This window comes from Mus musculus, chromosome 6, assembly GCF_000001635.26.
Source record: "Mus musculus strain C57BL/6J chromosome 6, GRCm38.p6 C57BL/6J".
Classification (NCBI taxonomy): domain Eukaryota; kingdom Metazoa; phylum Chordata; class Mammalia; order Rodentia; family Muridae; genus Mus; species Mus musculus.
The window spans coordinates 29,933,440-29,945,906 of NC_000072.6; the positions used below are offsets into that span (position 1 = coordinate 29,933,440).

The window sequence follows — 12,467 nt, forward strand, 5'->3', positions numbered from 1 at the left end:
AGAGGCAGGTGGATTTCTGAGTTTGAGGCCAGCCTGGTCTACAGAGTGAGTTCCAGGACAGCCAGGGCTACACAGAGAAACCCTGTCTTATATACCAGAAAAAAACAGGAAAAAAAAAATATCTTCTGGTCAGATCAAGCAGAGCCAGAGCAAAAGGGGGAAAAAAAAAAAAGGCAAGACCATCATAGACTGGTAGGTCCCATGAAGATAACCTAAATAGGGAGACATGACAGATAATAATCTACCCATCTGTAGATTATTTTTGGCTAGACGGTTGGGATAGATGAGATGTATCAGAAGGTGACATTTACCAAGATCGGAAGTACAGAGAGGAGCCAGCCATAGGAAGGAACGTCAAAGGCGAGAACATTCCAAGGAGAGTCAGGGTAGCAAGGCACAGAGTGCGAGAGGCAGCAAAAGAAGGCTGTCATAGCAGCCCACAGTAACGTGGGCTTATGGAGATGATGATGCTGGGCAAGTGGCCTGGGACACTTTACATAGGACCTGTTAGCAGAGGCAGACAGCTGAAAGTTGATTCACAGCACAAAGGAAAACCTTTGGAGATTTTAAATAGAGGGGAAACATTAATCTTTGGTTAAAAAAAAAAAAAAAAACTCTTATCTACTATGCAAAGATAGTTTGGGCCAAACAAAGAGGGGAGGCATTGACCCATCTCAAAACAGTTAAAGTGAAAGTTGGTAGTGACCTAGAATAGTGTTGTAAAGTAGATGAATGTGAGGTATATTTTGAAAGTATATAGCTAGATGTATATCAAAAGGCAAAGAGAAGACTCAAGAATAAGTGTCATCTGGAAAATAGGAGGAGTGCCCAAAATCATGTAGGGTCATTCTAAGGTTTAGATGTCCATTAAATACTCAAGCAGAACTACTGGGCACTTAGGTATGTACCGACGTCTAGAGTTCCAAGGAGAGGACTGGCTTCAGGAAATTTGAGAGTCGTTGATTTGTTACAATGTTAAAACTATAGACATGGCTAAGGGAATCCAAGGAAGTAGACAGAGACAAAAGAGGTTGGAACCCAGGAAAGTCCCTGGGCCACACCAATATATTGAAGATGGGATGAGTCAGGAAAGAAACCACAAATAGTGAGAAAACCACTTAATGAAGTAGAAGGGAATCTAGAAGTCTGATACCATAAAAACAAGGTATTTAAGGAAGGGAGTGATGGCTGTGCCAGCTGCTGATAGATGGCACATGACAACAGAAGTGCCCATTGCATTAGGCAGCATTAAGATAATCGGTGACTTTGTTAAGGATGATCACAGTGAAATGGCTAAAAAAGCCTGTTGCAAATACATTGAAAAGAAATGCAAAGCAAAAAAGTAGACAGCCAATAAATATTATAAAGAAAGGGAGAGGGGACTGGAGAGATGGCTCAGTGGTTAAGAGCACTAACTGCACTTCCAGAGGTCCAGAGTTCAATTCCCAGCAACCACATGGTGGCTCACAACCATCTCTAATAGGCTCTTATGCCCTCTTCTGGAGTATCTGAGGACAGCTACAGTGTACTTACATATAATAAATAAATAAATCTAGAAAAAGGGGGGGGGTGGGAAGGGAGATGGTAGCTACGGGAGGGTGTGGGATAAGGGAAAGTATTATGCTAAAACATAACAATTGTGGTGTTTGTTTAATCCCAGTACTTGAGAGGCTTAAGCAGAGGGGTTCAGAGTTTAAGGTCATCCTCAGCTACTTATCTAGTTGAGGACAGCCTGGGCCATATGAGACCCTTTTGGAAAAGAAAGGGAGGGAGGGAAGGAGGGAGGGAGGAGAGAGAGAGAGAGAGAGAGAGAGAGAGAGAGAGAGAGAGAGAGAGAGAGGAAGAGGAAGAGGAAGAGGAAGAGAGAAAGGAAGGAAGGAAGGACGGAAGGAAGGACGGAAGGAAGGAAGGAAGGAGTAAAGACAGACAGACTAAATTAAATGGTTCAGCTGAACAACTAAAGGCCTGATAAACTTTATCAAGAGAAAGAGGAAATAATCTGTAGGCTGGAGGGATGGCTCAGTGATGAAGGTACTTCCTGTTATTCCAGTGTTCCTGGGAACAATTTCTAGCACCCACACTGTAGGAAACCTCTAAAGTTAGCTCAGGATCCCCAAGACCAAGTTCTCAGCACAAAGAAAATGCATTTGCCCCAGAGGAACAAAGGGCAGAGAACAAGAGACAAAGACAGAAAATAGAGAACGGGGTAGAAGGGAAAGGGAACAAGGAAGAAGGGGTAGGGATATTTGTCCGGGAGTGGGACAGAGGACTGCCTCTGGATAGAAAGGAAACAGATGTAGCCCATAGGCAAATGCAGTTTATAAAGGTGTGTGTGTTTGGATGAGGTGTTTAATTTTAATTGGGCTTGTTAATTATGTGAGCTAAAGGAGACTTTTGATTGCTGGACTTCAATACTGTGATAACTGAACCTTGGTAGTCAGCCCCGGGGGGGAGGAATTGGACAAATACAAGAATAGACCTTGGCAGCTACCTTTGGGAATGCAATCTAATGGTTTTTAGCAAGGCAGAAGGAATCAGGGAGAAGGGCACAGCCTGCCAGAGCTATGCTTGCCACACTCAAGCTGGCCAGAGTCTTCACACATGCCAGCTTACAGTGTAACTCTAGAGGTCCCAATACCTCTGCCTTCCACAGGCACCTACACTTGTATTTTTTTTTAAGATTTATTTATTTGTTTTATGTATATGAGTACACTGTAGCTATAGGTTGTGAGCCTTCATGTGGTTGTTGGGAATTGAATTTAGGACCTCTGCTCCTTACGCCCCCCCCCCCCAGTCCCTGCTTGCTCTGGCCTAAAGATTTATTTATTATTATACATAAGTACACTGTAGCTTACTTCAGATGCACCAGAAGAGGATCTCAGATCTCATTACAGGTTGTTGTGAGCCACCATGTGGTTGCTGGGATTTGAACTCAGGACCTTCGGAAAAGCAGTCAGTGCTCTTAACTGCTAAGCCATCTCGCCAGCCCTGCACTCATATTTATATACCCATATGCACATACCTGTGCATAATTAAAATAATAAAAATACATCTTAAAAAGAAAGATCGTAAAACCCAAGACCAAGTAGAGACTTGATTTATCTCCTAAGCACAAGAAGTTATCTTGTATGTCAAAGGGCAAGCAAAAACTGGCAGACCTGGTATTCTGATTACTCTGTCTTTGTGTGGGGCAGAGTCAGCAACCTGAAGGGCTCTGGGGTGAGGAGATTGGTTGATGAGAAAGTAGTAAGGCTTTGGGGGAGTAGAAAGGCACACGTGATAAGATCACCAGGTTCTTTGAATGCCTGGTCAGGCTTGTATCCATTGGCCAGGTTATTCCTCCTCGTGACTCTCACCCTGAGGGAAAAAAAGACTGCACTGGCCAAAGATTGCAGTGAGGCCTGGGCTGCCTTTTGAGCATCCAAGACCCTACATCTTCCATTCTGATAAACGGATTCATTAGGGTCATGAAGAAGACAGAGATATAGATGGAGCACTTAAGAAGCAGGAAGTGATGATGACAAGGACACTGGAGAGAGGGTGAAGATTAGTTTCCAACCTTTTAAAGCCTTCCTTGCTAGTACTCATCTTTTTTCTCTCTGATAATGAGTTACTTAGCTCCATCAGTAACCCTCCCTACTGAACCACCTACCTTTTTCTTGGTTGATCTCTGATTAACACCATGGGAAGTACCTCTGTGTAGCATATCTCAATACGCTGGGTGTATTTATAACTTAAACCCATGTATATCTTGTGTGTGTGTGTGTGTGTGTGTGTGTGTGTGTGTGTGTACACCAAAGCAGCGGTCTAAGCCATTTCCTGGATTGGAGTTCTGACTCCTAATTGAGCATGTGACCTGGAAAAAGTGATTAATTTCAGATACTGGGAAAACCAGTCTCATCAATTATTGAGACTGGAAAAAGACAGCAGCGATCAGCTAAACCAGCTCAAAGAAAAAACTAAAGCCTAAAGAGGATGGTCACTCATCTAAAACCATATAGTGAATCATTATCACACTTAAGCTAGCACACCAGGGCTGACTCCCAGAGCAGACCTCTCAGTTCATGCCACTCCTCAGCAACCAAGATGTCACCTTTAGTAACCTGAACAGTAGCCTGGTCAACTGTGTTTTCTTCCCTAGGGAGAAGAGGTGGTACCAGAAACACCGAGTGAAATCCTCTACCAGGGCATGCTGTACAGCCTCCCCCAGTACATGGTAAGGAGCTGGCTAGTCCAGAGCTACCCTTTCCTACCAAGAGGAACTTGGAATTCTGAACTTTCCTTGTGGCTGCTCTGCAGGTGCCATTCTCCCTAGCCTTTCTCCTGGAGCCTGGGGTGCATAATAAAGTAAGATCTACCTATAGATGATGTGTCAGAGCCATTTCTACTAGCTAATTGCCACTATCATGAGTTCTGCCATTGTCTGCCGTGTCTTTGGTAGCCTCTGGATAGGAATGGTGAAGATGTTGATGGGGTCAGAGGAAGAACAAGAAGGGGGAATGTTGGGCTTATATCTCCCACGTAGTTCTTGCTTTGCCTCTCCCAGTTTGTTCTTTCTGTGTTCACTTTGGGAGCAACCCTGAACAAAACAGCTTAGAAGTTTGCTTTGGCCTTCTCCCTTGGCCTCACAGACAGGCCTCAAGATAAATACCTGTTTGCATTACTATATTCTGGCAAAGCTTAGTCACTAAAGGAAGATCTTAGATAAAGGCTTTGAAATACTTTTCATGGGCTGGAGAGATGGCTCAGCAATGAGGAACAGATTGTTCTTCCAGAGGTCCTGAGTTCAGTTGCCAGCAACCACATGGTGGCTCACAACCATCTGTAAAGTGATCAGATGCCCTCTTCTGGTGTGTCTGAAGACAGCTACAATGTACTCATATACATACAAAAATAAACATAAAAAAATAAAAATTAAAATATAAAGAAATACTTTTCATTCGGGCTAGAGAAGTTTGGAAGAACCACTATTTCGCAAAGTGGGATAGACAAGGATGGCTTTCCTCTTTTTCTCTCTCCTAGATTGCACTGCTTAAGATTCTGCTGGCTGCAGCTCCCACCTCCAAGGCTAAGACAGACTCTATCAATATCCTGGCAGATGTCCTGCCTGAAGAGATGCCGTGAGTGTCTCGTCTTCAGGCCTCTGTCCCTCCGCACTGTGGTAACAGGAGTTGTCTGAAGAGAAGTCTTTCCTTTTCTGCATGGCCTTCTACCTACTGAGCTCTATGGAACTCAGAACTAGGGTCCAACAGAAAACCTCAGTGCTGATATATGAGTAGCCGCCAGATACATGAGTAGACAGCACCAGTGGATAAGTTTGCCAGAGACTGGACACATGAACAAAAAGATCATGAAAGCTTTCTCCTGGATAGATTCCTAAATGGGAACTTCAGAGATTTCCCTAGCAGAGAAGTTCAGGTTTCCTAAATTCTGACTATATATATATTCTGACTATAGATATAGACGTGTGTGTGTGTGTGTGTGTGTGTGTGTGTGTGTGTGTGTGTGTGTGTGTGTAGCCCAACTACTTGGGTCTTTCATCCCTAGGCCTCCATCCATCCCTACCTTTGTACTAATGCTTCATCTTCCCCTTGTAGTGTAACTGTTCTCCAGAGCATGAAGCTAGGCATTGACGTGAACAGACACAAGGAAATCATTGTAAAGAGTATCTCTGCCCTGCTCCTTCTACTTCTCAAACACTTCAAACTCAACCATATCTACCAGGTGAGCAGTTAGGGACGCTACATTTCAAGCTCCAAGTATTCCTCATGCCATAGGGGCCACACAGGAAGTCTTGTACTGCTGTGTATTTTACTTGGCCTTTGTTTGTCCTGAATGAGAGAGTCCAGCTACTTGTGGCATGAGTGTATGGTGGGATATGGAGTGGGATGTGGGGAGCCATCCTAGAAAGATACAAAAGTCTATATTCTTTGTAAGTTAGCTCCAGGTCTGGCTAGGGATTCTTAAGAATACTCCTAGCTAGTTAGAATCAGTTCAGCCATTCAAGAAAGGTCCCTGGGCACATTGGCCATACTTGTCTGTAAGTGAAGCACTATTCTGAATCAGATCTAATTCTAAATGAGACACAGATCAGACTCTTACAAGCCACACAGTCTTGTAACAGATCCATAAACGCCCACTTGTAGAGTGGTGTGATACAGATAGGCACTGTTGAAATACCTAATCCAACCTGAGGTAGAGAAGAGTTGACTTTTAACCTAAGTCTCAGAGAAACAGATGTTAGCCAGGAAATGAGACTTATCAGGAAAGAGAAAACCCAGCTCAAGCAGAAAGTCCAATATGTGAAAGCTCAGAGGTGAAACAGCAGAGAGCTTTTGGAAACTAATTAAATGTTGCTGGAGTTCTGCCTCTGAGTGGGGTGATAGAGATGATCGGCTGATATGTGAAGCCACAGGGATCATCAGGGATCGTATATCTGATAACACATGATTATGAAATACCTATATTGTGCTTGACATCCAACAGAGCTTTTGTGAGCTTCTCACCTCTAGGAATCCTTATTTTATCCCTGGTTTTTTTTGGGGGGGGGGTGGGGACTGGTGGCATTTTTGGGTAATTTTTTTCTTTAGTTGTTATTGCTGGTTTGGTTTGGTTTTGAGACAGAGTCTCACTGTGTAGCTGTCCTGGAACTCATTATGTAGACTAGGATGGCCTCAAAGTCACAGAGATCCTCCTACCTCTGCCTTCTGAGACTGCACTCTGGTTTATCTCAAGTGGGGAGATTAGGGTTAAAGTCAAGACTTTGCTTTGCTTTCCCACAAAGGCATTGTTTGCCTTGGGCTGTAGGCATTACCAAGGTACAAGGACAAGATGCAGACAAGTGAATGGAAGCTTCTCCTTTAGAGAGCCTGGGAATATGGAACCCTTCTCATTTCTGCCCTGAGGCCTTACACCATTTTCCAACTAAGCACTCAAAATAAAGCCTGATAAAAGAAAGAGTCGTGTTCAGGGAAGGCCGGCACGGGCTGAGACTGTGGCTTTATCCTGTGTTTGCTGAGCAGCATCCACTAGGATGTGTTTCCCAGTGTTTCTCTTGAAGGGCAGTAGATAGATCTATAGCCAGACTGAGAGATGTCCTGAATGGCCGGGCCACAGTGTGTGTCAGCGTGGGGAAGTCCAGACAAAGCCTGAACAGAGCTCAGAGTTTTAAAACTTCCCACTTTCAGTAGTACGTATGTACTAGCTCCTTTATCTAGAACTTGGAAAATACTTTTGGGTGGCTTCCAGGGAGGAAATGCCAATTAGGAGAGAGAAGCAGTTATGACATAAGCTGACTCCCACCTCTAACCACATACTCGGGAACAGAAAGCAGCTTACCCTTCTGCCATGGCTACTTCTTGCAGATGACACAGAGATACAGTTTTAAAACACCATAGTTCTCTGCCTTTTCTACCTTGTTTCTGTACTGTCCCAGCATGCTTAGGCTCAGATTTGGAGGCATCCTTTGTTTCTGGTGTTCCTCCGTACATCATAAACAAAATCCAGGGTGACTAACTCTATACCTTTGTTCTTATTGCCACTTACCCCAGTAGGTCTCCCTGGACATGGACCCCATATGGATTTAAGAGAGCCAAATAGAAGCCCTAGTACTGGTATTTATCTCATCAAAGGCATCCTGGACTGGCTGAAGAGGCTCTTGTTCATTCATTCACTGACACATTGATAGTCTAAGTATTAGAAATAAGGCCCCGTACTGGACAGAGTACTGAAACCACATTCCAGTGGTTACTATGTGCTGTCTCCAGCTTGACTGATGCCAGCAGTTGCCAAGAGGTAGCGGCACCTGTCCCTGTATATCAGTCACAGCTGAAGCATTACAACCCAGACCTTGAGTATGGAAACCAGCTCCCTCAGGGAGGCTTTCTTTCCCACTGGGCTTAGGAAAAAAAGTCACAGCAATTCTTGCTTTTTTTTTTGTAGAGTATGCTTGTTGTTTTTTCTTTCTTTCTTGTATGTTTACTGTGTTTTTGATCAAAAGCTAGTAGCATCCACTGCAGATTATAAGATAGTCTGTAAGTAAGATAGGCTGGCTGAATGTGAGTATCCCCATTTCAGAGACTGACAGACTGATAAAACAATAGACAGTAGATATTCTTTTTTTTTTTTTTTTTTTTGGTTTTTCGAGACAATGTTTCTCTGTGTAGCCCTGGCTGTCCTGGAACTCACTTTGTAGACCAGGCTGGCCTCGAACTCAGAAATCTGCCTGCCTCTGCCTCCCGAGTGCTGGGATTAAAGACCTGCGCCACCACGTCCGGCGACAGTAGATATTCTTATGAGTGGATTTATATTTGTACTTTCCTGTCTTTTTTTTTTTCAAATACATGCTTCATATCTTCCCCCAAATAAGCAAACTTTTCTGCTTTGATCTTTTAATTCAGTTTGAATATGTATCACAACATTTAGTGTTTGCCAACTGCATCCCCTTGATCCTGAAGTTCTTCAATCAAAACATCCTGTCCTATATCACTGCCAAAAACAGGTATGGGCTCTGGACGGATTTCAAGGGAGTACTTTGGATAACTGAGAAAATTCCTTCATCTCTGCACCTTTAATTTCTTCTTATATCATTAGTCCCTCCTTTCTTTTTCTTTTAAAGATTTGTTTGTTTGTTTGTTTACATGAGTACAGTGTAGCTGTCTTCAGACATACCAGAAGAGGTCATTGGATCCCATTACAGATGGTTGTGAGCCACCATGTGGTTGCTGGGAATTGAACTCAGGACCTCTGGGAGAGCAGTCAGTGCCCTTAACCATTGAGCCATCTCTCCAGCCCTAGTCCCTCCTTTCTTAGAGCTTTTAAATTTGTTCCTTTTTTAATTTTTATTTTCATTGGTACACACATGTCAAAGCATGGGTGTGGAGGTCAGAAGACAACTTGCAGAAATAGGTTCTCTTCTTCACCAAATGTGTCCTGGGGATGAAACTCTGGCTGTCTGTATTAGCATTAGGAGCTGAGCTATCTTGCTGGCCCAAAATATGATTTTTTTTTGAAGGCTAGATGTTCTTTTTTTATTGGGGGCAGTCAGGTAAGTGAAAAAGTTGCAATTGAATGCAGCAAAATTAAAATTTTGCAGACTGTGGCTGCATGTAAATGCAGCTTCTATAATTTTATAGATTAGTTGATGTTTCTATTATCATTTTAGGGACAAAGACATGCTTTTGCTAGTATTTTTAAATATGAGAAGCTTTGCCGGGAGCAGACTTCACTCAGAAGCAAGCTTATTTTTTTTATTTTTTATTAGTTATTTTCTTTATTTACATTTTAAATGTTATCCCCTTTCCTAGTTTCCCCTCCGAAAATCCCCTACCCCCTTCCCCCCACCCCCTACTCCCCAACCCACCCCACTCCTGCTTCCTGGGCCAGGCAGTCCCCTTCCCTGGGGCATAGAACATTCACAGGACCAAGGGCCTCTCCTCCCATTGATGATCGACTAGGCCATCCTCTGCTATGTATGCAGCTAGAGCCATGAGTCCCACCATGTGTTTCCTTTGACTGGTGGTCCCTGGGAGCTCTGGAGGAACTGGTTAGTTCATATTGTTGTTCCTCCTATGGGGCTGCAAACCCCTTCAGCTCCTTGGGTCCTTTCTCTAGCTCCTTTATTCAGGACCCTATGCTCAGGCCAATGGATGGCTGTCAGCATCCACTTCTGTATTTTTCAGGCACTCAAAATATGATATTTTTACATCAATAATTTCACTTAACATTGGCAGTGCTAAGAAATAGTACCAGTTTTGTTCTCATCTTGCCAGTTAGGAGATAAAGTCAGATAAATTCACAGAAAAGTGAATTGGTTTGCTCAAGATTATGAACAAAGATGGATTCACCAATAAAGGGCCACATAAACATGAAGACGTAAGTTCTGAGCCCTAGAACTCATAAAAAAAAGTTGGGTGTGGCAGTATACATCTATGATCCCAGCGCTAGGGAGGTGGAGACAGACAGAATCTTGGCGCTCACTGGCCATCTAGCATAGCCAAATTATTGGGCTCCATGTTTAGTGAGAGTCCCTGTATCAGAAAAGTAGGCTTTCATTGCTGTGAAGAGACACCATGACCAAGGAAACTCTTCTAAAGAAAAGCATTTGGTTGGAGCTGGCCTCCAGTTTCAGAGGTTTAGTTCATTATCATGGTGGGCAGCATGCCGACCTACAGACAGACAGACCTATTCAAACCACCACAGGGTTGAAATTTCATTGAGCACTGGAAATAGAAGGAACATTAGACATTAACTAGCCCAAATTCTGCATTGTACTCGTAAAGGGGAAAGGAAACAAAACCAGCCCTTATTGAGTGACTGTGTTCCTATTGCTGTGTGTGCCTTATTTCCTTTCCTGACCCAAGCCTGATTCCCTTGGCTCACTGAGGAGCTTGTAGCTTTCTTGCAATTCCCACTGTTTGGTGACAAACATTATTACATATCAGTCTTGAGCTACTGTTTGATCAGCAATGCAATAAGCAGCAGCCCTGTGCTTCGAGCTTCCTTGAGGGTGGCATTGGAAGTTACCCCCGGAGTTCCTGGCTTTCAGAAGGATCAGGAAAAAAGCCAAGAGATCTTCTTTTCATCTTCATAACCACAGATTATTTAATGGAGTGTGTTTGGGCAGCATCTCTGGGAATACTTTTATATTCACATACACACTTAAACACAGAGGCAAATGAACCTAAGTTTACATATTCCCTAAAGAACCCAAGAGAGCTAAGAAGGAATGGGTCTGTCTTTCTGCTTTAACTTTTTTTGCATGTATCAGATAGGACCAACCTAAACGAACTCCATGGTTCCTCTGTGGCTGAGGAGATGAGGGTAGAGTTGCCCAGCACGAGTGCCCTCAATTTCAGCGAAGGGCATGAAGCAATCTGAGAAACATATAAGTCTGCAGGGGAGGAATAACTCCTGCCCTTTTCAGAGGTAGGCACTTCCAGCTGTTGCTGTTTACCTAAAGCTTGTCCTTATCTCTGCATCTTGCAGCATTTCAGTGCTGGATTACCCGTGCTGCACCATCCAGGATTTGCCAGAGCTTACTACCGAGAGTCTGGTAAGCAGATGAGGATTTGTGGCCTTTGAAATTGGCTGATGGCAGAGGCTGGCATTTGCTTTTTCATGTCTTCTCTGGCCCCATGATGCCATGGTTTGGAAGTCTGAGATCAATGAAGGCATATTGGCAAGAGCACAGAGGTTGGCAAGGGTTTAAAGCTGCTGAAGGGTTTGGAAAAGCTGAGCCTAGCATCTTACAGAGGAGAGGAGAGTCAGTGGAAAACACTGAGGAGGAGAGGGAATTTAGAAAGATAATGAGACTGGAACACAATATCTATGCTAATTAGCCAGAGAATCTCTTCTGATGTTCTGATGTGTGTCACACACACACACACACACACACACACACACACACACACTCCATCTTCTTTGTATTAAGTTGCGCTGTAGGCAATTTGCTTCTCATTTTTATGTTAGTTATCAAGCCCAGCAGTATGCATCTTGGAAAATTCCTTGCCCAGGAAGATCTTCATCCTGAAGCAGGCCTAGGCAAATCAGAAAAGTTCCTCTGAAATATTCTGAATTTTCTGAAACTGCCTGGCCAAATCGTGTTTAAGATAAGGCATCTATCTACTTTAAGCTATATTACCACAGCTTTTCAGACACTAACACTATGTCTAGTACTTTGAAGACCTCAATAATACTAATGATGTTATTCACCCATGGGTGCTACAGCCCTTTGTCCCCCAACTTTAATACTTACAAAATGCTGGGTCAGGAAAGTATATTATGGAAAAAGAGAAAAATTCCTCTTGTAGTGCAGGTTTTATAAGCCCGCAGAAGCTGATTTGAAGCAGGGGACACGTCAACCGTTTGACTCACTTCTTTCTATGTCAAAGATGAGAAGCAAGTGCTCAGTGGATGGACTGACTTGTCACAGACCCTAAACTAGACATGAGTCTAAGATCCATGCCCTGAAAAGTCGTGGCTAGCTCATGCTTTGCTACTGAGCAGCCAAGGAAGCTGGAAGGTTTTTACTCTTACAGAGATGTAAAAACGTATCTAACTTTTATTGTTAACATGCTAGTATTGAATCTGTAAAACAACCCTATAAAGTTAATGTTACTATTTTGTTTGTTTTCTTTTGTTTGAGACAGGGTCTCTCTATGTAGCCCTGGATGTCCAAGAACTTGCTAAGTAGACCAGCTTGACCTTGAACTCATAGAGACCTGCCTGCCTCTGTCTTCCTAGTGCTAGGATAAAAGACATGTACCACCACATCTTGCCCAATTTTATAGATGGAGAAGTTAACTGCTAAGAATTTATAATTGGAAATAGCAAAGTTGGGCCTGGAGAGATGGCTCAGTAGTTAAGTGCACTGTCTGCTGGTCCAGAGGACCCAGCTTCATGGCAGCTTACAGCCATCTGTAATTCTAGTTTCTGAAGATCTGATGTCTTCTGTCCTCTAATACTGT

The 12,467-nt window shown here is 43.3% G+C and overlaps 1 protein-coding gene across 8 annotated transcripts in view; it reads left to right on the plus strand.

The window, feature by feature from the left end:
* The window catches only part of Strip2 (striatin interacting protein 2), a 42,706-nt gene that overhangs the window by 16,464 nt on the left and 13,775 nt on the right, over positions 1-12,467 (plus strand). For all 8 annotated transcript variants that reach the window (NR_104576.1, XM_006505118.4, XM_011241067.2 and 5 more), the window contains 5 exons: positions 4,142-4,216; positions 5,023-5,120; positions 5,598-5,724; positions 8,400-8,500; positions 10,987-11,053. Coding sequence is in view for 7 of the 8 variants with exons in the window: in XM_006505118.4 (XP_006505181.1) it covers positions 4,142-4,216; positions 5,023-5,120; positions 5,598-5,724; positions 8,400-8,500; positions 10,987-11,053 (468 nt within the window). In the remaining variant the exon portion in view is untranslated. The remainder of the gene's footprint in view (positions 1-4,141; positions 4,217-5,022; positions 5,121-5,597; positions 5,725-8,399; positions 8,501-10,986; positions 11,054-12,467) is intronic.